This window comes from Parus major, chromosome 20 (genome assembly GCF_001522545.3).
Source record: "Parus major isolate Abel chromosome 20, Parus_major1.1, whole genome shotgun sequence".
Classification (NCBI taxonomy): Eukaryota; Metazoa; Chordata; class Aves; order Passeriformes; family Paridae; genus Parus; species Parus major.
Genome location: NC_031788.1, coordinates 583,334 through 611,025, shown reverse-complemented (window position 1 = coordinate 611,025; position 27,692 = coordinate 583,334). Strand labels below are relative to the sequence as shown.

The 27,692-nt window shown below is 40.7% G+C and overlaps 1 protein-coding gene across 6 annotated transcripts in view; it reads right to left on the bottom strand.

Annotated features, from left to right (window-relative positions):
• The window catches only part of RALGAPB (Ral GTPase activating protein non-catalytic subunit beta), a 63,822-nt gene that overhangs the window by 6,594 nt on the left and 29,536 nt on the right, over positions 1-27,692 (bottom strand). For 2 of the 6 annotated variants that reach the window (XM_015647557.2, XM_015647559.3), the window contains 16 exons: positions 27,499-27,613; positions 27,115-27,262; positions 24,266-24,330; positions 23,964-24,096; positions 21,880-22,013; positions 18,855-19,037; positions 16,645-16,796; positions 14,824-15,011; positions 12,570-12,676; positions 10,818-10,970; positions 9,990-10,199; positions 8,878-9,036; positions 6,803-6,968; positions 3,779-3,901; positions 2,923-3,059; positions 2,032-2,140 (listed from right to left, as the gene is read on the bottom strand). In XM_015647557.2, coding sequence (XP_015503043.1) covers positions 2,032-2,140; positions 2,923-3,059; positions 3,779-3,901; positions 6,803-6,968; positions 8,878-9,036; positions 9,990-10,199; positions 10,818-10,970; positions 12,570-12,676; positions 14,824-15,011; positions 16,645-16,796; positions 18,855-19,037; positions 21,880-22,013; positions 23,964-24,096; positions 24,266-24,330; positions 27,115-27,262; positions 27,499-27,613 — 2,282 coding nt within the window. The other 4 variants (XM_015647558.2, XM_015647560.3, XM_033519021.1 and 1 more) reach the window with 3 other exon arrangements.

Here is a 27,692-nt window from a genome sequence, read left to right as displayed (position 1 = left end):
ACTTGATCAGCCTCCAGAATACTTACTGCTAGAAGCATTGAACAATGCCAACCACTCACACCATAGTTCCCTTGAGCCCTGATCCCACAAACAGGATATCCTTCCTCAAATCCAAGCTCTATGGATCTCCACCATCATCTACAACTCTGCTCCCATGTACTTGATAACAAAGACTGGATTATGAAGATGAATGAGGAAATAGTAAGAACTTGAATCCCTTAAGGAGATTTGGAACTTCCCAACACCTTGTTGAGGGGTTAGGAGATGTTGAGAATTACTCACAGAAGTACAGTTCAGGTAGCAGGACAGTGCTTTCCAGCAGAAGGAGTCTAAGGCCCAAACCCAGATGTTGCCATCAAAGCTGAGATGATAAGGGTACACAACAGCTGGAGCAGGCAGAGGGAGAGCATGGTTAGCTCTCCCATGCTCTCATGGACACACTCTGAGATGGAGAAAGAGGGAGGGCAGCAGTTGGCACTGGGATGAAAACCTTGACTAAAAAGTGACAGCTTTTCACTGTCCAAATGCAAAGATGTACCAGAAGCATATGGCAAAAGCCAAGAACATAAGGAGCATATGGCAGAGCCTCTGGGCTAGGAGTCACTTCCAAGAGCTGCCCTCCCCTCCATCCAACTGCCAGGCTTACTGAGGCCCACAAGCCCATTTCTTCAGCTTCAGGCACAGAACTCTGGGAAATTCCTGTGGCTGCTGAAAGGAACAGTCAAGCAGAAGCCTGCCTGTGCAGCACAGCTGTTGTCCCTGCAGTGAAGGGGCTTTAGCTGCCACCCAAGAAGGAAGTGGGTCAGGGACACCAGCTTGAAACATACTGTGGGCCAATTTCTGTACAAGGAATGATGATGCAGAACTTGCTGTCTGCTTCCTGATCTCAGTAAGGCTCTGAAGGACATGCTGTGGACACAGTGGTCTTCCTGAGAATTTATATCTACACTTAACAGGAAGCCTCCTCTTGATTGTTGTTCCCATTCCCTTGGTTGCTTTACTCTGGAAGGAGCTAAGGCCTTGATTAAGGTCCACCCTTACTGACAGACCAGGAATGAGGATCAGAAATCAAAGACAGAAGCAGACTAGTCTTGCAGATACTGTTGGGCTAGGCCAGTGTACAGAGACTCTCACATAGCACTGAGGGCAAGCCATGGCCTGGAACCAGCATGCAAGAAGCTCCTGGGGACAAAGAATTCCTCGATGCTGTTCACCATGGCCATGCCACGGCTGTAACAGGATAAGCAAAGCTGGGTCTCTCCCAGAGCAGCAGCACTCTGAGGCAGAGAGGAAACACCAAACTAAGAAACAAAGTTGCATGAGGAGCAGGAGGCTGCCTGAGCAGCACAGCAGAGAGGGAGCACAGAGCAGGCACCTGAGTGCAGAACAAATGATCCCTCCCCTGAAGAGAGAACAGGGGGTTCCAAAGGTGCCATCACACCAAGGAGGATGATGATCCCTCCAGCACAGAAACTGCAGGTGTTAGAAGCCATTTTTTTCAAGGAAGAAAACCAGATCCACTCCTAGAAGACAACAGCTGAGGAGGATTCAAAAGCAAGGGAACACACCCACTTTGGGTATTGAAAGTTCATGACAGCATTTCACAAGTACTGCCAGTGCTAAAGGAAACTTCAGACCTACATATGTCACTAGTTCATGTACACCCTATGGATCACAACTCCAATACTGAAGAACTGATTCAGAACCTTAGTGTTGTTACAGACAATAATAAGGACTTAGTTTGATTGTGAGGGTGGGGAGGCCCTGGCACAGGCTGCTCAGAGAAGCTGTGGCTGCCCCATCCCTGGATGTGCTCAGGCTGGATGGGGCAACCTGGTTTAGTGGAAGGTGTCCCTGCATATGGAAGGGGGTTGGGACTAGATGAGCTTTAAGGCCCACTCCAATTCAAACCAGTGGTTCCATGATCTAGCATTTTATTTAAAAAAAAAAAAAAAAAAAAAAAGGAGCAGAGTTTTATCTCTGGTTCCTGCCCTGTTGTTACTTTAGTGAACAGTTAGGAGTTGTACATACCTATATCATCATAACGTTCCACCCAGACCACATACACTTTGGTTTCAGGTCCCATTGGTGGAATGGTTCGGCCCTGAGGAATCCTCTTGGATCTAGAAGTAGGACTCAGCTGTTTTGAACATAAGGAAAGAGTAGCATTTGCAAACATCATGAGCCCAATAATGCAGCCAACAAGTACTTCTCTGCTGCTCCTAAGTCATTCATATCTCAGCCAGGTACAACTTCTACCAGCTATTGCACAGGGGCAACTGTGCTGGAAGTACTCACTGCAATCTGGGTCACCAACCTACTTTTATTCAATACAAATTAATACATATATATGTATGTATATTCACCCTTGAATCAGTTACATGTTTATCTTAATGTACTTGAAGACCTTAAAAAGACTAAATATACACTTGGAAGTGAATTCTAAAAAAGTAATCCATAGTAATAAGTCTTTTGCTTACAGATAGAACAGTTCATGGTTTTCTGTTTGTTAGTGTACAAAAGCAACTTCTGGTATTTCAGACACAACTGTTTTAAATTGGGTAGGTAGGAAAGGCATTCATGTCTATCCATCCTCAATTTCCAAGCACGGATTTGAGGCTGAATTACTATATAAATACTGCATATACTTTTTCCTGCATGCATTTCAAGATTTCAGGATGCACGGTATTACCACTTAGACTGTCTAAGTTTTATATTTAAGTAATGTAATCTTGCTATCTCCTACTGTAAATGCAAATTCTGGCATGACCAAAGCAGGTATCAAAGATTAATGACAAGGAACAAGTAGCTCTATATCCCAGGAAACCAAATCATATACTATCAAAAATCCTGAGCATTGCCAGCATGTTTCTTGAAAAGAAAAAAAAAAACCATCATTTTTCAATGCAAGTTTTCCCTTACCCGCTGGGAAGGATTAAGATTGTCAGTATGATTGGGGAAGAGTTCAAGTGTCAGAGGCTGCTGCTTCAATATTCCTGGCAGCAGATCCATGTTGGAGTCACTTTCCTGGTCAGAGACACTGCTTTCCAGTGAATCAGCTGTAAGCCAGACAAAAAAAAAGGAAGTTTTTGTTTATTCTTCCACCAAAAAACTTAAGCTGTCACCATATATTAGGTTTTGATACTAAAAAAATGTTATAAGGCTTTTGAAACTAGACATACATAGATGTATGGTCAATATAGTCCTCGTAAGCAGGAAGATGAGTTAGGAAACAACTGCCAGTTATTCCAGAAACAGCCTGCCAATAAAGCACTCCCTATGGACTTACACACATCCCAGCAACTTCCTACAGAATACAGTCTCCTCCTTCCTAGGGCTACACCATATTTTATTCCAGGCAACTTTTAGCATGCCAAAGATGCCATGAAAGCCGTTGCTTCTCTGCTTAGCAGTGGAACCAACACTCCTCCATGTGCTGCGGGAGCACATCACTGACAGGAAAGGGAAAAACAAATCGGCATTACCAGTTATTGGTGAATCACATGTCCAACCTAAAGCACCCTAGCAACAACAAAATTGCCATGCATGCCTGGACATCTACTGAGGCTCAGACTGAGAAAGACACAGAACAGACGCCACATCAGGAACGAGTCTGAAGATTAGAATACTGTAATTTAAACATCCATGCCTTTCTGACAAGGATATTGTTAAATACACTACTTAGTTAATTTATTTTAGGCTGTGGTTCTGAAAGAATTCTCAAACAAAAAAAATGTTGATTTTATTTTTGTATAGAGCATGTACAGAGAGATCTTACTGAGGGATTCCACTGGTGATGGGACAACAAAGGCAATTTCTGTCAGGGCATCCGCATAATACAGCACCTTCTTCTGTCCATTGAAAATACTTGCCCCAACATCTTCTGAGATAATTAGATCATCTGAAATGGACAGAAAAGGAAAGTTTAGCCAGAAGGAAGATTTTTACACACGGCATCAGAGATGACCTTCAAATACAAAGTGCAATCAATGAGAAGAAACCATGTAAATCTCACTTTAAAATGAAAGGACTCAAATCTCATGGCTAACAACCCTTCTCAGATAAATGGTTTTACTATCTTGAAGGAAAAGGCATTTTGGGTCGGGAGTGGCTTCATTCTGAACATATTTCTGATGTACTGGAGTGTTTACTTCCTAGTATTCTAGTAAGCACACCTGCCACAAGAATACATCTCCTATCTATTTCTGAGCATTCTGCCTAGCAATATCTTTCTGTTAGTCATTCCATTTCCAAAGGAGCCTAACATTTATCTCTTCAGTCTGATACTATTCTAGAATTCAAGCCAGTTTCTATAGGCTCTCTTTGGTCTTTTCTCTGCCAAGCAGAGTTAGAAAAATATCAATGTGGACATGATTTCTGAACCTGAGAGAATTTCAAGCTCTCAGGTGCTAATTGTTCCCAAGGGAAAAGCTTTAAGAACTGTCTTTCTCAAAGACTATTTGTGTAAATAAGGGATTGCTTTCCCAAAACAAAACACAGATATTCTGAGAGTGTTTTCTCTCTTGTCCCACCAATGGGAGGAGAAAGGTGTTGTTCCATCTACTAATCAGGGTGACCTGATCAGAACAGCTTATATAAGGGTTCTAAAATCCCGCAATAAAGGCTTTTCTTTGCCTCATGAAAAGCTGCTGTATGTGTGATTTCTCTGAACCCTTGCAATACTTTGTGTCTTCTAGCAACAAATCGATGCAAGAAAGCTCCTCATTCTCAGTTCCCACTGTTTTCCTCACCACACTGAGGCCAATACAGGCCTTCAGAGAAGAGAAATAACTTCCCTCCCCACTTTTCCTTCCCCATGTCACCTCCAGAAAGACTAGCAAGGACTTTAAAATTAATTATTTCTCTGATCCACTTTACAGAAGGGTTCCTGGGATAGCTGCCTTGGCAAAGCCACTGGAGCACTGAAATGCAGCATACTGACAGAAAAGTGGCCAGAGGCATATTGAAGACTCCAAGCTGTTCTTCAGCAACAGGAAAATGTTCCCACATCTCCAGTGTACAGGCTCCCAAGAAGCAGCACCACAACTCACACCCAGCTCTTTAGGAACTTCTTTGATTTTAGGGGTGCTGCAGGGAACATTCCCATGAAATTATTTTAACCACAACTCACTGGAAGCTATTTTAGACTCACAGAATAATTTAGACTGGAGATCATTGACTCCAATTGTTAACTCAGAACTGCCAAACTCACCACTAATCTATGTCCCCAAGTCCCACTTCCAAATCCCTTCAGGGATGGTGACTGTACCACTGTACTGGGTAGCCTGTGCTAGTGTCTGACCACCCCTTCCATAAAGAAATTTTCCCTAATATCCAATTTAAACCTGCACTGAGGCCGTTTCCTCTCATCCTGTCATTCATTACCTGGGATATTGACCTTGACCTGGCTGTAATGCTTTTCAGGGAGTTGTAGCAAGTGAGAAGGTCTCTCCTGAGCTTTCTTTTCTCCAGGCTGAGCTCTCCCAGCTCCCTCAGCTGCTCTTCATTGGACTTGTGCTCCAGCCCATTCACCATCAGAACCAGTTTACAAGTCATCTGGACTTCCTCCCTTCCACTTCTGAATGCTTTTTCAGTTTCCTTCTTCCCTGAGCTACTTGAATTAATTCAGCTATTTAGTGGTCTGTGTTTTCATTCTGAAAAGATTTGAGTTGAAAAGTCCACATCAAACCAGGTCCCTTGATAATTGAGGGACCTGCCTTCTGCAGATGTTCTGACACAGCCACTGTACAGGAAGGTCAGAAGGCTCTGCCTCTGAGAATGCACAACCTGACCCTGTCCTTAAAGCAAAATCAAATCCAGACTTGGCCATTCTGTAATCCATCCTGACTTGCTCAGAGAAAGCAATGCTTCTGTACTCAAACCTCTCCCCAACACTTCCAGCCTTCAGTGGATTGTACTTTTATTCCATAACTTAAGGGAAAGCCTCCATCTAGCTGCAGATACAGGTGAAAGGCACTTCTAGACACAGTAAATGGACAGCAGAGCAAGTGCTGCTTAAGCATCTGCAGTTGTAATGGTGTCATACCTGATGCCAACAACAGGTCAAGGATGATGAACAAGCTGCACCAGCCTTACCACTGCCTTTGAGTGCCCCACCAGAGGCTGTGGCTCTGGTGATCACCTCAAACAAGTTTGGGCCTTAGAGCCAGTCCAGACACTACCACTTCCCAGGGCATCTGACCAAGTTGTCCAAGGCAGAATCTAACCCAGCCCCCAGCTTCCCATCCTGGGATAGCAGCTCACATTCCTGAGGATCATTTTGGGTGTCAGAATGGGGAGAGGGTGGTATATGACAAGCTCAGGGGAGGAGTTTCTTGCTCCAGTGAAAAAAAGCAGAGTCAATGAAGCAAGACATAGAGTCATGTGTGGGTTCCAACACCTCCAGGACCTATAAACAGCAGCTTGATTTAATATTTCATTTTAATCTACCCTCCCTGGTATTTCAAGCCTATTTGCCAATACACAGAACAATCTGCAACCAATTTCACCTGAATACTGTTTTAAAGACTCATCAAATCTTAAAAAACATGGCTCAGAGGTACTTTTTCTGCTGAGGCTACTTTCTCCCAATAACATACAGATGTTTGTTTTGTTTGTTTTGCTCACTTTGATTAAAAGCTTAATTCAACATTTACACATTTTTTTCTAGCAAACATAATTTATTAAAAAAATGAAACAACAAAAACCCAATGTTCAGATAGGTACACAGGAGCAAGAAAATTGTCTTCTAAAGGAGCCTAAACATTTTAATTTATTAAAAAAGATATTTACTATGTCTTACCTTGTTCAGGTCCCTCCTCATCACTGCAGCTGTTGATTGACCAGCTTGTTGAGATGTGACCAGTCCACCCAGGGTGCTTCCCAACATCGACAGACCAACCAAGAGACAGCAAGAACTCCAGGAAGTGGGGCTGAACAATTCTGGAAGACTCCATGTTCTTCAGGATCTGAAACCACCAGCAGCACCATGTTGGTACAGAAGCAGGAGAGAGGTCTCTTCCTCCTCAGCTTTTTAATTAAATTTTAGTCACCAACACGTTTTTGCCCAAATATAGCTACAGAATAAGTCTGGAACCCCAGACTTTCTACAATGACATTACTCCCTGCACCTCATCATCCTCCTATTCTGCTTGACCTTGTCCTGTTCAATCAACCCAGCTTTCTGCCAGCATTTTCAAAGCCTGTAAAACAGTGAATTAAATGGCTGGAAATGGCAATTTTGAGACTCAAGCACTCATCAGAAAAACCAATGAGTACTCAGTGCAGAGCCTGCATTAGCACCAAAGGTAATACAAGGGTTTTCTAGACAGTTTTCACTATTAGACTGAGTTAAAAATTGAGTAGAAAGGTATTTTCCTCATTACTCACCTGTACATGACTGTGATTTAAAGGGCAGGCCTCACAGCACATTAGATTATGAAACAGATTTTCCAAAACAGTTTTCAGCAACATCAAGTGTGCACTTTAATCACACTGTCCTGTTCGTGTTAAACTTTAATTCTACTTCTGACAGAGATATGGGACATTTACACATGTTAAGGCAATTTTTACCTCATTATGACCAAGTGAGAGTTGAGCCCTTCACCAAACACCACACAAGGACATGTGTGATTTGGGTACCAGAATGGAACAAACAATCCATTCATCCTTTCTGGGCCATGCAGGTATTTGTTTTGTGGTAGAAGCATCAATCATTTTGCCTTGTGCAGGGGCAGAACACTGGGACACAGGCCCCAACAAAGCAGAAATTGCAGGGATGGGTGCTGGAAGGAAAGCTTCCAGGCTGGAGGCTTTGTGTAGCCATAGTCCTGACACTCCATCCTAATGCCTCATACAGTGTTCAGCAATGACTAGACACACTGCATTGAAATATCATTATTAATTCTCATTACTAAGCACATTGAAACCAAAGCTGTGCTTCAGAACCAGTCAGGGTAAGTGTGGGTTGGAAGACATAAGAGCTCCATAAGAGTGTATAAACATTCTGCTAGCTCAGCAAGTGCACGTCTCAGCTCAAAGGCACACCTAGCATATCTTGCTTCATAGCTAACTTTGCAGATGAAAAGACTCTGCACTGGCTGCTCTGAGTGACAATTTGAACACTCACAGACAAATGATCCTGGTTTCAAGAATTGTGTCCCACACCAAAGCAGAAGGTGCTGCAGTGTTCTGTGCATTCACAGAGACATGAGGAGTTGGCACAATGATTTATTATGGAAGCCACACTTCTAATCTTTACTATGAGAGTTATGAATGGAATAAGAAGGTAATAGAGAAACATCCTATCCTAATGAGCCCATTAACCCTCTTAGCAAGTTTCTAGGTCACAAAGAAGTCACAACTTAGATTTACACAAATTAACCTGATTAACCCAATCGCCTTTGAATCTAAATATTATAGCACAAAGAGTTACAATGCAATAATACTTCCTTACTTGCAGAAACTTTTTCATTCCTTTAACACGTGTTTAACATTAGAATTAAACCAAACTACCTTGACACTGCTCATTGCTGGAACAAACTGCAACCTTCCCTGCAAGCTGAGCGTACAAAGCTGAAATGCCTTTCTGATCTGAATCTTTGAACTCTACAAATAAGGACAATAAGGACAGAACAGATAATAAAGATACTATTAATATTTTAATATATATCTATATTTAAAAATATATTAAATTAATCACAATAATCCTAAGTGTGAGCAACATACTTCAACCTACATATGAAGAGTATAGAGTGACTTTTAGCTCACACTGGTTCTGACACTCCATTCTAATCACTAGCACTGATGCTTTATTCACGTGGAAATTACAAGAAACAAGACAATATCAACCAGTTGGCATTCTACACTTTCACTTACCTCCTGGCTAGTTTTCTGGCCTGCCTTCATGTAGAAAATGAAAACAGTATCAAAAGGACGACAAGGTAACAAATCCAAGTAGCCAAGGTCATCAAAAAACCCAGGTAGAGCAGAGTCAAGTGCAATCAGGTGAGGAGGTAGACGACTGTTAGTAGGTTCCTGTCCAACAGACAGAGTTTAACAGCTTAAAAACCCATCCTTCTTAATTGAAAGGTCTTCATGGCTTCAATGGCAATCCATTAAAATATAAAAAGAATTTCCCATCTCTAAGAGAAAAATTATACAGGGATTTCTGATGCAATAGAACATCTTGTCACTGTAAATGAGTAACAGCAAGCACAAGAGCTTGACAATTTCTTGCATTCCACTTCCATTAAATAAAAGTGGTACTTTGCCAGTGAGAGACATAATATTTTGCTCAAGAAGAGCACACAACAAAAACAGCAGATGCTTTCAGAATATCACAGCTATGCACACAGTTACATGTGCAGTTTCAAATTAACTTAAATACCAGTAATATGCAATATACTCAGCACGCTCAGACAATATTTTTGCAAATGCTCTATAGTCTACTTTTCCTAACAGCTTTCTGGAAGGAAAAGCAACAAATACAAGGGAGAATCTGCAGGTAAGAGGCAAAATTTCATATTAAGAATATAGATCACCTCTAAAAATAATTATTTTAATTTAAAAAAGAAGCCTCTACATCTATCATGTACCAAGTGTTTATGTGTGATTAAACCACCTCAGCACAACCACCTCTGAAGCAAAACTTCTGTGTCAGTTATATTTCAGAGAGTTCTCAAGTACCACCCCAAAACCTAACTCAAATTGTGGAATGATTTTAAGTGTGAACATTCAAGTGTGATGGCTTGTGCACTCACTGAAAACAAAGACACAGAGCATGTTCAACTTGAGGCTCAGCCTTTCACAGCCCTGCTCTTAATCCTGGAGTACTGGAATCTATCACTTGATTTGATTAGACTGCAGCTGAAAAGTAGTTGGAACTACATAGATGATCTTCCACTAACAAAACTTATTTGTCCTCTTTTGTCAAGCCAGACCACATGAGAACTGGAGGAACCAGACAACACCAAGAGGTATCAGATCACCTTCAATGCTTCCAACGAGAGGAAGCCGAAGTGAGAGAGGAACAGACGTGCTGTCTGGAACTCCTGTGCTGGTGGCGGGGGCTTACACTCCGTGATGGGATCAGGAAAGCTCTTCTTCCGCCACTCCTCTTCACTTCTCTGATCTATGGAAGTCTCAAAGACAATCTGCTGAGCCATGCCATTCCTCAGCTTCTCATGGCGCTCTTCAAGCTGGAAAACATTGTGTGAACTGCTGATGTCACCGAATTTACAAAGATCCACTAAGAAAAAGGTTCCATCACTTAGTAAAGCTCTGCAGCAGCTGCTGCAGTCCACCACCAGAATGGTTACTAAAACATTTTCAAAAAGACTTTGCAACATTGTAAACTTAGCACCTAAACACCCTGTTGGTACAGGAGAGCTCTGTGAATATCCAGTATCAGCTATGGCTTCTATTCAAGAGAACAGAAACTAAAACAAATTAGATCCTGTCAAACTTTAAAATATTTGAGACATGCACTCTCTTCTTCCTCCAGGAAGGTCCCAAAAAAGACCCTTCCATTTCCCCAGCAGAAGCAACAAAGTGCAAGTCATTGCTTCCTACAATAACAGAGTATTAGGATCAGTAATAAAATATGTTCAGCAGGGTCTCCCAAATAATACATCCAAAGCATTGTCATCTTCCTGGAGAAGTGCACAGTTTTAACTAATTTACAGAGGTTATTATTCCATTAATATCAAACTGGACAAGCCAAAGAGTAAAAATATTTACAGTAAGACATAAGTGCATGACTCACAAACAGACAAAAAAAACCCAAGAACAAAATCAAGTCAGAGACAGTTACTTACTTCCTGATTCACGATTTCATGTAAATCTGGAATGCTCAAGTCAGCTTTCACAAATGGAATCTTGTCCACTTCTTCAGGAAAAGGGCGGTGTTTAACACTGTATTTCAACCCAACATCATTTTTAGGAGCTGGTCGAGGTTCTGGTACAAATGTCTGAAAAAAAGAGGTTGCTTTACATTCATGGTATTACATCACTAGACAATATTAGAACAGATGAAAAACATTTCCTCTCCCCTCACTGCCAGAACTACACTAATCTATTAGTGAGCAGCATCATTAGAAAACATTCAGTACTTTAAACTAAAAGACCTGTATTAAAAATGTGACTGTAAATTTTAAAAAGACAGAACTGTCCATTTGAAATCTATGAACCCTTCTAAGCATCTAGCCTGTAAACAATTGCAAACACCACAAAAATGGCAGACTTACATGGCAACATCTTAATTTCAGCCCATTCTAACTGTATTCAGACAAAGTTGGCAAGTATTTGAGAAACTCCATTTCAATCCTCCTGACTGTGACAATCACAGAATAAGCCAAAGAGCAGCAATGCTGTGGGTCAGGAGATGCACTGCCAGAATAGCCAAAGGTCTTGCATCACGGATCATGATGCAATTTCGACATTGCTATTATACTACATCATGTTCTATACTGTCATTATGTAATTCCAAACTTCCAAGTTACCCAGGAAAGCAACAAATTATCTAGGTGCAGGTTTAGAGGTGCATCAGCTCCAAGCAAGCAAGATCATTCATTGCATCTTCAGTGATGTTTTCTAAGTTTACTACTGATTACATTTCAAAAGGGCAAAACCATTAAAAATAATGTTTTAGAATGCCTCCAAGTTGGAAGTTTCCTTAAAACTGGTGAGTCAGCAGTCAGATCATGGCTTGTCCTTTAGTGCAGGAGGTAGCACACCTGGACTGAGATTATTTAGCCAAGGGTCTCAGCTCCAGAGATAGCAGAGCTCCAAACACATCCTGGATTGTCTTCCCAAAGGCTGCTTTGCAGAGACTACACTCATCTAAATGAACATGCCAGCTGAGACTGACAAGCCCTCATTGCAGTTACATTACTGCCTTTCTGTTATTGAGGGTCATGGGAAGACTTAAAAGATTTGGAGAAATTCACAGACAGACATTTCCATGACAAGAGTATATGCTCCATCAGACAACTGCAGTAAGAAATTTTTTCTCTAAAACAAGACTGAGGTATTTCTCCTCCACCATTCCTCTCCAGAGCTGTTCCAGAGTTCCAGCTAGATAATTTTTTTCAGAGGGTTTACAGCCATCTTTGCAACATCAGGTTTTGTAGCTTGAAGAACTGTTCTCTCTGCAGCACCACATTCTACACCTCCAGACTTCACTCCCTCTGCAAGGGCTTTGCCTAATACCTGAAAACTAGCACCAACACTCCTGCATATACACTAAATACACTGTGCCTTACCCCATCACTTCAGAAAATGCTTTCAGAAAAAAAGGGGAAAAAAAAAAAGAGAATGCCCCCTCCCTTAAGCAAGTCTGCAAGTCAAAAAAGCAGCAGCACTTCCACAGCCTGTAGTTAATATTAAACACGAGTGGTAAGGAGTCACCAGAGATATTGCACATTACCTACAGCTAAAGGCCCCATGGCTCAGCTTTAAATGTATAATCACCATCTTTGGGGGCTGTCTCACATTAGTGGAATTTCTGCTGAACATCTCAAGTTAAAGATCATCAAGTTAAAGATTTCTTTACGGGCTTTGATAGAGACCTTTTGATTTGCTTTAGCTCCTCTTGGTAAAAGACAGAGCTGCTGGGCCCACGCAAATCTTCCAGACGTCCCACGGATCAAAACCGTGACAGAGGGGAAAGAGTCATCTGCAAAGCACATGGGTTAAGAGAATAAGACATCATCATATACTACAAACAGTTCACTGTGTAATCATTCAACAAGAAGAAAATGCAGGCATGACAGAAGTTTTTCTTTCATGGTTAACGCCTCCCTAACTCTGAAGAAAACTGGTGAGAAGCAAACAAATCTCTCTGCAGCAGCAAAGTACTAGTCTACTTTGTCATTTCAATACTTGCCAGCTCAGTTTCATCATTAAAAGCAACTTTTATCCAAATTTATGCAGATCATCATTTGCCTCCAACATACCTCTGAGGAAACCAAATAAGATTGTCCAGTCACTGCCTGTTTAGGTAAGACAATGACCATATGGAGACACCAATTCCATGATTCTTCCATGACCTTCTGCAAAAGTTCCTCACAAACAGTAGCAGTAAGAACAGTGGAAGGACAAAAGATAATGGTCAAACAAAGACTCAGAAGATTCTGACTCCACAACATGGAAAATTTTTCCCCACAAGAGACACAGAGCTAAGTGGTCCTCTCAGGTTAGCAAGACTCACTTGGGCAACACCAGGTTGTGTTACCCTGGTCCAAATCCAGTGCTGGCCTTTTATACAGCAGGAGGTCAGACCATAGAGACCTGAGGCACATTTCTACTGGCACAATGATGATTTTAACATTTCAGGGATTTCAGTCTTCCTTCAAGACTGAAAAGGCTACTGATATTAGTCACTTTAGATGAGATCATCATACTTGATCATAAGTTTTTCTTCTTAAAGGCATTTGCATTTATCTTTTGTGCACATAAACCACACACTGGCACCATCAGGTAACTAACAGAAGTCTATTCCCTCCCCAGTATTCTCTGGGAAGTTGAGGTTGCAGCACAGCCTATGCACACCCTGTACATAAGCACACACACACACACACAGAGAACCCAAACTAGCTCCTCAGTCACTCACTTCCATGATCTGCATCAGAACTGGCCTGATGTACTTGTGTATTATTACAATTAATCTTGTAATTCAAACTGGATTTGTAAGCAAGTTATACACAGCAAGAAAAAATAATCTGATTTGTGATTCCAACAGCTTTGCAGGATTCCACAGTAACACATTTAGCCGAGGCAGAGTGAGGATGAGGAGTGCTTAGCCATTGTAGCATGCTCTAATCTATCCAGGGATACACTTGCTCACAGACTGAGGGTGGACATGTGGCAATGGCTCCCAGCATTGTCACTTCCTGCAAGATCTATTCAGTGATTCTCAACATGGTCAGAGCACTCTAGACCATAATGCAACTTCTCAGCACCAGTTCATGCAGTTCTGTGCAATCTCTGCTTTCAAGACTAGTTTCTAGTCTCCATCCTTTATACAGATGAGGAAAATATACCGTGGACAGTACATCAGCTGTAACATTAAGTTAGTATTTAACTGAGGTAGCATGTTAAAGAATTTTTATCTATTCTATTGGGTAACACTATAACACATGAAGACTTACAGAGGATCAGTTATTCTGTTCAAAGTATCATTTAATATCAGATTTTTGTAATATAAGTTCCTGAAGGTCAAAGTCTATGAGGCTGAAATGCGTTAAATGCAGTTGTGCAAGCCAACACCCTGTGACAAGTCTCCTTTACAGGAGGTGTCATTGACAGAACAGGATCAGACATGGGAAAGTTATAACAGCTCCTAAGCAACTAAAACCACCTGAGCTGAAAGCACCCACAGAAATATGTTGTAAGAGAGGAAGCCTAATGCAAGCAGCAACAATGGTGCAAGCATAAAGGAGACACACTAACTATATGTTAATCACTTGTCCCAGTCAAGTCTCCTATACTCTTTATATTTTTATTCTTGCATGAACAAGGATGTTTCAAAATGTATTGTTATTGCTTTTGTCCCTCACCCATTATTTCAATGGCAGCCAGCAGCAATATATATATATATATATGACCTAACTGGTTGAAAGAGTTGGACAATTGCATGAACAGTTTGGGTAGACTTGTGCATGTTTGATTATTAGTGGTATTTAAGTTACTCCCACTGCTTTGCCCCAGAGCAGCTCTCTGTTCTGTGTGACCACCCACAGACAGGAAAGCCCCTGAAATGTGAGAGAGACACTTGATGAAGTACCTTTGTTTTGCAGCTCTATACAGAAAATCTGAACTTACTCTGTTCATTCCCTAGAGGCTGCTCCAACATGGCCAGGATGACACTGTTATCCAGAACAAAGTAACGGAAGCTGTGTTTATTTATGGTAGGGAGACGGGAATATTTAATTAACGTGGTTTCATTCACCAAGCTGCAAGGAGAAGCAGGACCACTGGGAGAAGGAAATGCTCCAAGTAACTGCATAATGCTGCAAGTGAGAAAGAAGTTGAGAGTTATGACAGATTAAGTGAACTGTTCCATCCAAGCACAAACTTTCACTCATACCCTTCATCTGTATCATGACCTAGCAGTTCTGTTATCATGGCTCTCGCCCATCAGGTTGTTTTAAGATAACCAGTACCTTCAGAAAAACATGCATGAAAACCTACAAAGAAGGGTACTCTGCCTATAGAAAAAGCTTCTTTATAACATGGGTTATAAAGATATTAAGACACACTTTAAAGCACGAAAATCTGTACCCTTTCATAGCTTTATGGTCATTTAAAAAAAATATTTCTCCAGTTATCCTTACTTTAGCCCTTTCATATCAACAAGCAGGACAGACATGGCAGTCCACTAGTTACAATTGCCTTTGCTTTCCTCAAGTACAGATTACAGTAACTTAAAACCCTTTAAGGGGTTGGGACCCTAAAAGGTCCAGGATCACACAAGCACAACTATCTCAGATGTTAATCTTTCCTGGAAGAAAGCCTCCAGGTGGGGTCAACACTGCCTACCTCCTTGGTGCCACAGCCTTAGGAAGCCCCTAGAAGCATTGTTTTAAATAATTTGAATTTGTACAGGACCTCACTAACACTATTAGAAATTTAGAATTTTTATGACAGGAACCAGTAATGAGAGATGTCCAGTGTCAGACTGAAGTACACATGATCTAAGCCAGGACTTTACCCTTAACACCAACACCTAGAGCAAAAGTAAGTCTATTGAGTGCCCTTCCCCATACACTTTTCCACTCTACTGTGAAAACAGTTCCATCTCTCTAAATAAAAGAAACACTTTCAGGCAACAATATGGATTTGTCCATAAGTTCCAATGGGTAGTTGCTTTTGGAAATTACGCAGTTGTTTTTCCTAACAGTAACATTTATAACAGTTGGATTCCAAAGCAGAGTAAAATAGAAAGCAATTGCTTTTTGCAAAACATATTTATCCTTCCCATCCTCAGTCTGTCCTGTCTACCACCATGCTGTTCAGCCCATAACACAATGCTTTCCAACTTCTGTGGAGCAAATCCCAATTTTCCTCTCTGTGCTTCCCTCCCCCAACCCACACATTATCTGTTACTGCACTTCCAGCAGAACCTCTCAAATATATTAACGAAGCCCAACACTGTGGGCAGGAAGCCATCCCATCCTACTGCAGCATACATGTGGCTGCATGTGCAATTCCCTGCTGTCACACAGTGTCTGTCAGTTTTCTAACCAGAGTGGGGATAGCATACATTGTCAGGCTGAGGAGAAGAAGAAATTGGAAGATGGGATCACTGGGATAGTGAAAGAGAGAGGGAATTACTGTCTGCAGAAAGGCCTAGCCAGAAACAGAACACCTGGGCTGGAGGAGGGTCTGGGTTTTGCTGTACAAGGAAGAGAGGAAGCAGGAGGGTAAAACAGTGACCAGAGTGATCTATTTTCTGTTAACATCTTCAAGGGGCAGGGGAGATTTAAGACAGAGCACAGCCCTGCTGAAAGGGCAAACAGAAGGAACTTCTGCCTAACTTCTCAAACACTTTTTACATCAGAGATCACCAGCTTCCAACTCCCTATTAAACACTCTCAGACAAGACAATACTGAGCATTAAAGATGCTCTGACAAATTACATACCATGTTAGTGTAGCTTCAGCAGCATCCTTCACTCGCATGGATGCAGGGTTTGGCTCCTTATCTCCTTTGTACTTGACCTCCTGTTCACTGTTTTTGGATTTACTCCCTGAAATGCCCAGTTCCACAATTTCCAGTACTTCTTTTAAACAATCCTAAAACACAAGAACCACCTTGAAGCAGAAGCACTTGGATAAACAGATCCAAAACCTCAGGGAAACAGTGATATATCATTAAGTAAAAAAAAACACTGCTGGTAATATGAGCTCACTATTTAAAGGCAGAAGATTACTCCAACACTGTTAAAATAAGATCCTATTTGCTATAGAACTGGTATTTTTTTCTGCTTATACGTGTGTACTTCTATTATCTAATTATATTCTAATGGTAAAAAGTGCTCTGAATCAATAAAAACACACAATATACTTTATTGCATACATACCAAATTGTCAAGAGGACTATTATGAATGCAACTGAAAAAACATAATCATACTTAAAGAGATAACTGCATTTCTGGGATTCATTGAAGAAGTTTTAAGTTCTAAGCACATTAAGAATTAACTCATCTGGAAAACAGCAAGAAATCCTTTTCCAAATTTTTCAATTGCCAACATCTTTGATTAGGAAAATACACCACAGTACTTAATTCACCAAGAAAAAAAAAAAAGAACATTCTAAAAGTACATTGTAAAATCTATTACAGGAGAGGCCAACACTCAGTAGAACTGTAGATATGACACACCAGTGCTGTGCAGAACCCATTGAAAATATTCAGATTGCTGAAACAAAAGTTCAGATCTCATGGCTTGTGCTACAGAATAACAGACTTCTCCAGAATAAATAATGATTAAAACTGAACATGCTTGGTCAGGTTGTGCAACCAGAAACTAGACAGCATTCTATGTCTTGGCCTTTGTCCTTCCTTATATTTGCTGTTGATATAGAATAAAAGGTAAAGAGAAAAACCAAAGTTTTCTAACAGAGCCAAATTAACCAGCACTGAGCTGAAAAGACTGGCCACAAAGAATTGCAGCAAGAGTTTACAGAGTAGAAATACAACAGGTGAATTTTAAAGCAAATTTAAGAGGAAACACCTGGAAAGCTGCTTTTTTAATACTTGCAAATGCAGCCAAAGGTTCTCATCTGACTATGGTGACTCAGGAATAAGCTACTCAGTGTCCAGTACATAATGCACACAGTATGTAACACTATCTCCTTATAGTGGTAATTGAAATTAAAGAAGACCATAATGAAATGGAATAAAGCATTATGCAACTGACTAAACACAATCTGTGCCACATCCAGGGAACCTATCCTATCAGTCACCTACTGCCATGCCAGTACTCGAAAGCACATGCAGAAAGAATCTTTATTTAAACTTCTGCTTGTGGGTTTTCAGTCTTCTTTTCTTAAAATATATATATATATATATTTTATATATATATACACATAATTTTTTAATTTATTAATTTATATAATATATGTTGTTTTATTAATTTAATATATATTTATATATACAGAATAAACAAACTATAAATATATGTAATGTTCTATCTAAAAAGATAGCAAAATATTATGTAATACATACATATGTATTATCTATAAAAACTCAGAAAGATTACTAAGTTGACTCTGAAAGAGACTAACAATGAAAATGGGCATTCAATTTTTTCTTAAGCAGCAGAGCAGAAGGCAAATGAAAACATGTCTCATTTCCTGCTCTTCTCAAGCTTCCCAAGTAAATTCCACCTTATATTGAACTGTGTTTTGCTCATTTCTAGAAAATTGGTGAAACAAACTCTGATTATCAAAATATTTGTATCAAAGGAATTCTGCTAAGCCTAGAAACTGCTTTAGTCAGGTAAGACTTGAGAAATGAGGAAAGTCATGGCTCTCTACAGCAGGTAGCCATGGGTTAACCCCATTCACTTCTATATTTCTCTTCTGGTTTTGTTTTTTTTTTTCCAGTTCTGCAGAGCGAGAAGAAAGACTGAGACATTCCTATAACTATAAAGGTAATTTTAAAGCAAAAAATTGCATTGGTGAATAAAGATCAGGGATTAAAGTTCAGAAGCATTTTGCACAGAACCCATTTTTGAAATTAAGAAAGCTAAGCAAACCACACTATTTTAAAGTATCAAGAACAGATACAGGTTGGGCACAAAAAACACTTTAGATGAAGCATTCAAAATCTATCCACTGGAGACTCTGACCTTCTCATCCAGCATGTCAGGGTGCTCTGTGAGCCAGACACAGAGGCACTGGAAAGCTGCCACGATCATGGAGTGCAGGTCCCGGGAGTGCAGCGGGGCCGGGCGGCTGCACTGGTAGACGATGTAGCTGCACACGGAGCTGATCGCGCGCTTCCGATCCGAGGGATCCACCACCACCTTCACCTGCATCAACAAGGGCAACAGGGTGACAATTCCTCCACAAAAATCTTTGAGAAAAAAACCAGTTTTTGAAAACATTTCTAAATGTAATTTTAAGAAACAGCAATAAACAGTTGAGCCCTTTTTTTGATTACAGTTTAAATTTGCAAGTAAAATTATTTAACAGTGATAGACATGGAAACTAAAAATAAAGAAATGCTGCACTGAGGTGTGACTAAATTGCATGCCTTGATTTCAAAGAGCAGGAGTGGTACCAGTGTGGCTTGGTGAGAAACCAAATGTAAGCTGAACTTCAAGTATTGAAGTATTTTTTTTTTTCCACAAATGTCTCTTCTTCAGCTCTAGTAACCCATTTTGTATCTCTAAGAACCCACTCACTGCCAAATCTCCCTTCCATAGGGCTTTACTCTGCTCAAGTAACTTTCCCCTAGACATACTCTCAGCACAGTAACTTTCAACACTGGTAAAAGGAACTAAAAAGCCATCCTTGGACAAGCAGACTGACAGAAAATGCACAAGCTCTTCCCCCAAACTCACTGCAAACACCCCTCTCTGCTTCTTTCCCAGCTCAGGGCTGCAGAGAGCAAGACTCCAGGCAAGAAGGTCAGGAAACAGCATAATGAGCCATAAGTATTTGAATTGTAAGGCTAAAGAACTGAATTTCTCTTCTCTCTTATTCACAGCTTGTTACCCAGCACAGGAACAGATGGATTTTTCTACTCTCTAGCATGTCACCATGCTTATCCAAGCAGGAAGGTGGATGGACTTGCTGGTGCCAGCATCGAAACCTGGCAGCTATACTCCACAAATGGCAGGGACAATTCAGAGCCCCAAGATTTAGCTAGAACATTCTTCAGAAGCTCAAGATCTACAGCAAAGAGAGTCCCCTCAAGATGAGCTTATGAAAGGCAGGTTTGTGAACCAGCAGTCCTGTGGGAAACAAGATTTTAGACTTTTCTAAGTCCCACTAATAACTTGGTGCTGAACAGACACAAGACAGGGCAGCCCCTACTTGAGAAAGGCTTTGGGACATGTTACCGCCAAAGACACAAGCAGAACAAGTCCCCACAGTATTTCTGCAGTAAGAAGTAATCTCTTTTCAACCACTTTGTTGTAAAAGGGAAAGATATTCTAGGGCAAAAATTACTTTGGTTGCATGAGAATTATATAAAGACTACAATATTTAACATTAACCTGGGGATGCATTTGAAAAGACACTTTATTTTCACATTCCCATGACTCTGCAAGAAAAAAAAAAAATCAAACCAAGAAGACCCTGGTTTAATGTGATGGATTGGAATTTAAGAAAAAGGGAGGAACACCCAAAGAAGTTAAGGCTTGAGACCTGGCCAAGAGCTGGCCATTTCTGAGAACTGACAGAATTGCTCACCATTGAAAAGTGAGATCACCTTTAAACCTAAGCCCAGAAACTTCTAGCTCTTTTTGTTTCTGCCTCTGAAAAGCAGCAGAACTCCAGCTGCACCCCCCGACCCCAGGCCCGAGGTGCTGCGGCCCTCCCGGGTCTGTTCCATTGCCCAGGCGGGGCCGGGCTCTCCCGGGGGCCGGGGCTGGGCTGGGGCGGCCACGGCTGCTCGCCCCACAGCCTGAACCAGCCCTGCCTTTCCAGCACTGCCGAGCTGAAATCCGACACCAGCAGTACCTGCCCCGCCTCGGGCCACACTGGAACCCTTTCGCTACCCAGATGAGACCTGCAGATTCAGTAATTTTTCCAGAGAGAGGAAAGCGAGAGTGATCAGGATGTAAAGAGACAACATGAACCATCAAAGTCAGCGAAGGAAGGAATGACAGAAGAGAACTCCTTTCTCTACATAGACTGATGAAAAGACTATTGCAAAGTTGGTATTGTTTTAACCATCAAGTTTTGTCTCTATGTTGTCAGTTGGACAATGCAAAAGTTGGGTGCTGGGGAGGAAGGGTTTCTGGAAGTTTTATTCTGGTTTCTTATTCCTGTAGTTTTGTTAATAAACTTTCTTTATTCCTTTTAAGTTTTGAGCCTGGTTTGCCCTTCTCCTAATCCATAAGTCACAACAAGAGATTAGTAAATTTTCTGGTGATTTGTAGCTAGTGCTAAACCCACCACACCACACAAGCTGGAGAAAGCCCTGGTTCTGTAAGTGCTCTAAAAGATCCAATAATACACATTAATTCATTTCAGAACACTTTCAAATACATTCTTCAGTTCATGCTACTGCAATTGTGAATAAACATAGTCTAATATGGCTCAGTGCTGACTTAATGTTTTAAAGGCTGCCTGATACACTTGTTTAAAGAGATCTGTTGAGTTCCTGAGGGATTATGACAGGAAATGCTGATTTGTCACACCAGATTATCATGGCTGCTCTAAGTACACTGGACATTCACTTAACAAAGGCCATATGAAGTTTAGCCTGGGCACCTGGGCACAAGAGCTTTCAGGCAGAAAGGGGCATTTTTCATCTCAACAACTCTTCTCCCCCAGCTAGCAGCTTTAATTGTTATTTGTGTTGAATGAAGAACTATGTGCAGATAAAGCTCTGAAGAAGGCAACACTTCATATTAGCAATACACTACATTTTGTCAAGCTCTAAAAGCTATTTCCAAGATGAGAAGGAAGAGGAAAAGTGGTACAACGGAAGTTTCAGCTAAGAGGCGTTCCCAGGCCACATGTCCTTTAAGCCACAGTGCACTTACATCGGAAAAAACTACCTACAACAGCAGTGCTGCCTCTTTTTCATTTCCAAACAGAATAGCTGTTGACAAACTCAGCCACAGAAGTGGCATGACTTCCACCCAGGCAGGACTACAACCACCCTGTGAGAAGGGGCCATAGCACACCAAGTCTCACCTTTGCCAGTCCAGAGAGCAGCTCCAGGGCAGCCAGAGAGATACTCATGTCCTGCCTCCACTGGGAGTTGAGCCTTTGGGTTACCAGGTGAATGCTGCGGATCAGCAATCCAGCAGCTGTATCTGTATGAAGAGCTAGGATATAACCCCAAAACCACACACCACAGGGAGGGAAAATAACTAAGCATTAGTGACAAAAAGCAAAGCACAGGCACAAGGCAAAGCAGCCACAATACAGACATAAAATAAACCCTAAACATCTCAAAACTGGTTTGATGCCTTTTGCACAGGCTAACTCCCTCACATATTCTCCAGGCATTATACAAACCCATTCAGACTAGCTAGCTCAATTTAATTTTTTTTAAGACATTTTGAAAGATCTCAGAGCTCTGCTGCATTTCAGCAACAGAACAGCCAGCTTCAAGTTTTGCTATTGTACTCAAATTATCTGTCATGTAACATCTTTTAGATTCTGGAAAATATAGGCACTGGAAATGTTTATTAAATGTCAGTAGTTGTACTGAAGAACTAAGGAGCATATGTAATTTCAGATATCTGCGTCAGAAGTTAACCATTCTTTCCACACCTAATGTTTATCAAAAGCTGCACTGGTTCAATAGACACAGATAATGAAAGAACCAGTGCTAGAGAAACAATTATTTTAACCTTCCGTTTCCTTGAACCTTTAATTCAAAAATAGAAAATGTTTTAATTATCAATTGTTTTCACTTCAAAATACTACAAAACATAAATACTATCTGTATTGATTAAAATTGAAGTGTGCAAATTAATGTCAGAAATAAAAAACTGCTCAATGACTAGTTATAAAGAGACATGAGAGCTATGACAGATAAAGCATATCCTTCCCAAAATTTAAAATACCTTATTTAACATTAAAGAACTATGTCCAATGTCACATCAGGAGCAGATTCAGGAGTTTACTATGGCTAAACCGTAACAAGAGACCATCTTGTTTTCAATTTTCTATTGTTTGAAGCGTCCAGTGGAAACACAAATTCTTTTCATAAGCTCTTTACAACCTTACCTTCTCTGCACAGGAAATGTTAAAAATCCAATAAAATTAATACACTACAAAAACATATTTCAAGTTATGTCATGGTAAGATGACTCTGCAATTCAAATATTTAGAGTATTTTTTAAATCTTACAAAAGAATATTTTTACAAACATTTGTCAATGAAAATCCACATAAATTAAACACACAATTCAAATGGTGTGCAGAAAACTAGCACTTTGATAATTTCAAACAAGCAAATCATGTAGGGAAAGCACCAACATGTTTATATGAATCCCTAGAATATACTGAAGCCTTTCCTGATCATCTCCCTCCTCTTGCTATTTACAGAATTAGATTTAAAAAATCACCACCAAACATTTTTGGTTGGTGATGACAGAATTGTCAGTCTAGGCTACAATATAATTAACGTGATTTGTTCTCACGTTTAATTGGCCAACATCAGTTAAACTGAAGACCAAAGGAGTAAATGAAATTGCAGGATTGTAACACTCAACCAGCTTACCACACACAGATTTAGAACATGGATTTTACTACAGAGAGTCAAAAATGTACAGTACAAGACATAGCAAAGTAAAGTTAATTACTAAATTATATTGTTATAACATATGACACATCACAAGCATTCTGCTTACTTGCCCTATAAAAGCCAGGGCCCCCCAAGTGCTCTTTAAAAATTTAAGAAAAGGTGCTGCAGAGGTCAGGCAAGCATTTGGAATGCTATCAAAATTAATGAAGTGATTAATTTACACTTGGTGTACGTGTTATCTCATTCTTGTTGACAGGAACTAAGTGTCTTGAAAACGCAAGTTAAAAGTCTGCAACCACCTTTTTCATAAGCTTTTACATTCTGATTTTGAAAATGTTAAAGAGTCCTTTAGTAGGGGTAAGACAACCACTTGTGAGTGCAGACTTGCAGCACACAGCCAGGCTATTCCCCTGGCTTCAAACAACTGGGCTCATTAATGCATCAGCCAGAACTAAAACAGCAAAACCCAGAAAACATCAACCTGGCAAACACGACAGGGTTTTCCAAAGAGCTGTCCTTACCATAATCCCTCAGGAGGGCCTGTGCTGGCCGCTCACTGTCAGGTGTCGTGGGCTCTGTGCTGCCACCACTTGCAGTGCTAATGCCACTGTTAGTGCGACTGTGGCTTTTGAAGAGGTTGTTTTCACCACCATTCTGCAAAGTGAAAGGCAGTTTAGAGAGATGAGAAAATTTCTAAGTTCCCCATGTTCTCAGATACAAAAAAATCAAACCTCAGGATGCTACCTGAAACCCTTTCAGTAACAGGTAAACTGAGGAATGCATTCTTTCTGAAGAAGTAACTTCATAAACAAAAAATACTCACTGTTTCCATCTGACAGCCAATGGCTTCTAGCAGTGCTGAATCCTGAACAATATTTAACATTGCACCTGCAGAGTCAGATGGGAGAAGGTAATTATGAACTACAGTAGAATTCACTACTAAAAATTACAAAGCAGCATAGAAGGAGTAATGTAAGAGGTTTGCAGTCCTGTTTTATAAAATCTCTTATTAAAACACAGGACTTGCTTTGAGCTTAGCCATTTGAAGAAAATGAAAGCTGAGTCAAAGAATGCTTTCAGCTATGTTAAAAATACTTTGAACACAGTTTAGAAAAGACTGAGAGGGGATCTCATTGTTACTTATCAATATCTCAAGGGTGGGTGTCCAGAGGACGGTGCCAGACTCTGTTTAGTGGTATCCAGCAACAGGACAAGGAGTAATGCACAAACTAAATGACAAGAAGTTCTACCTCAGCACGAGGAAAATCTTCCTTCCATGGAGGGTGGCAGTACACTGGAACAGACTGCCCAGGGAGGTCATGTAGTCTCCCTCTCTGAGGACATTCAAAACCCACCTAGACAGGTTCCCGCTTCTGGTGACTTGGCCTTGGTAGGGAGTTAGACTGAATGATATCCAGAGGTCTCCTCCAGCCCCAACTGTTCTGTGATAGGTCTGTCAAATTCCTCAGTTTAGAAGGATTTTGGCTTCACAGAAAGGATGGAGTGCTTCTTTGTCTCACACCAGACTGTGCTCATTTTAAAACTCAGGTTATGTTTAAGAATATTTATGAGAAGATGAGTTCATAATCTAAGGTGGGATACACTGGAATTCCCTCTGCCTAGAAGTTCTCCCCAGCCTCTCACTTTCCATTCTCTAATTCCCATCAGCGCCCAAAATACTGTATTCAAAAAGCTGAAGCTCTTAACTGCAGGGGTCACCAACCCCATTGTATCCAAGCTAGCCAGGACAGAGCTCTCTCTTCAACCTCAGAAAAATTTTAACTCACTTAAATCAAAACTGCTGATGTGTCTTAGCTAAACTAGAGTGAACAGCCTGTACCTGCTTGGCAGCATCATCTCCAGATGGGGAGGGAAGAATCAATAAGGACATGGACCTGAAACTGGCTGACACTGGCACATTTGGTGGCTTCAGTTTTAATTTTTCTGCCTCCTTCCCCTGTTTCATTCATCAACATTTAGGAAAACACAACTTACCCTATGAAGGGAAATGAAAGGACAAGGGGGAATGTTTTCACACAGAGAGGGCAAGGTGAGGTGGGATGGTGGGAAGAAATTCTTCTGTGTGAGGGTGGGAAGGCCCTGACACAGGTTGCCCAAAGAAGCTGTGGCTGCCCCATCCCTGGAAGGATCTAAGGCCAGGCTGGACAGGGCTTGGAACAATCTGGTCTAGTGGAAGGTGTCCCTACCCAGGGAACTGGGGTGGAATAGCAGGGTGGAATGATATGAGCTTTAAGGTCTCTTCCAACCTACACCACTCTGTAATTCTATGAAATGCACCACTTGCTGCCAAGCATTTATTGGCAGATGAACAACAAATCCCACTTTTGTTGAGAAGCTGATAGCATATGTGAGAATTTCTGACTAAACTTGGGATTCATGAATCCCCTGCAGCTAAAGCCAGCAGGAAATAACTTCGTATATGGAAACAGGAGCTTAAGAGGAGGAATACAGGGCAAGTGAACTATCAGGGACTACAATGGGAATTATAATTCCCAGTAGAAAAGCCATTCAAGGTAGAACACTTACCCAGCTGGCTGCAGACCAATTTGGTGTGGAGGGGCATGGGATGACAGGGGTGGGATTTAATAAAGCATCACCCTGAGGTGTCAGACACAGCACTGGAGGTGGGACAACCTCAAGTGCACAAATGCTCTGAGGGTCTCGCTTGGAAACCACAGAAATCCCCACTGCTTCACCAGCACTGGGTGCAAATTATTCTTTCATATTATTCCCCTCTAGTCTTCTGTGAGAAAATAAACTGCTTGAACTATTGCAAGGTAACCTTCCAAAAGTCTTTGCACACTTGGATTTGTTTCCCTTCCCTTAACTATGTATCATTTTCTTGCCCTCCCGTGTTAACCAGGTAAATTGTCTGCCTCCCAGAATGAGGTAGACACCTCTCTCACACTGCAAGACTGTTGCCTTTTTAAACAGACTAAAGGAAAGTGGTTCGGTACAAGAACACCATCATGTGGAATAAGCATTGCTAAAGAAAGAATAAGGGGGGACAAGTAAGAATAATAGGCATGTACCTTTGTACTTACCTGAAAACATATTTAACTTGACAGATTATGCACTATCCAAGTTTTCATCTTCTACTTCCTTTCTGAGTATTCAGCATAATATTAATCCACTCACTGCCTCAAAGAACAGTTTTACAAACTCTATTCCAAAACTTTTGGATTTTGTCTGAGGATTTACACACTGCTAAACAAATGCCACCTTTTTGTTTATGCTAAACCATTTTGCCAATGCTGGACCACCAGTCACCAGTATGTCAATATGTTTACTAGGCTTAACTGTGACAAAACCTATGGTTTTCTCTGAAATTCATTAGTCAGGAATCCTTCCTAAAATTATGACATTTTTTACCTACTTCCATTTCAAGTTATGACCGACTTTCTGTGCTAGAATGTGCTTTACTTTTGCCTCTACTTTTCAAGTATTACTCCACATAAAGAGAGATTAACAAAAATGTGAGGCTTTTTATGATGTTTTCATAGTATAATGGAGATTACACATATGACAACCTGCCAGGAATTTAAACCTTCTTCTTGCAAAGCAACACATCACTAATAACCATATTATCCTATGACAGATTAAGACAGACACTTCTATAATACAATTAATAAATAAGAAAGCTGAAATAACCTAGTATCATCTGAGTGTTGTTGGGATCAGTTTCTGTTTGCAAAGCTCCTATAAGGATATTCACAAGCCTCAGCTTCAAGGACAGGAATGTTACTGGTTTATCATATGCTGAGCTGTCATCATTGCTGAATTTCCCTTCCAGGACAACCTAAAGAAAAAATACACTTATTTCAGTATCAATTAATGACCATGTCAGCAGGGTTTCAAAAGTCAAAATTCACAGCACACATTGCTATTGACACCTTGTAATATGGTCTTCCTGTTTCATGTTCACTGGAAGAGCTCCAGTGCTAAAGAAAACACCCAGTACAACCCACAACCCATCCAAATACCACTCCCAGGGAAAGAAAAATAGAATGCAAAACATAGTGATAAATGTACTACCTCAGACTTTATTGTTCCAAAATGATGAGGGAGAGGCAACAGAGATAGCAAGATGTTAATGGAAGCTCTTCTTAGCTCTGTGGGGTTTACATAGATTTTAAACTTTGAGAGTTCTCTGCAAATCAAAGCATCAGACAGTTAATCAATTTTTCACAAGAATCTGGAGCCGAATGGAACTAAGTTAATATTAAATA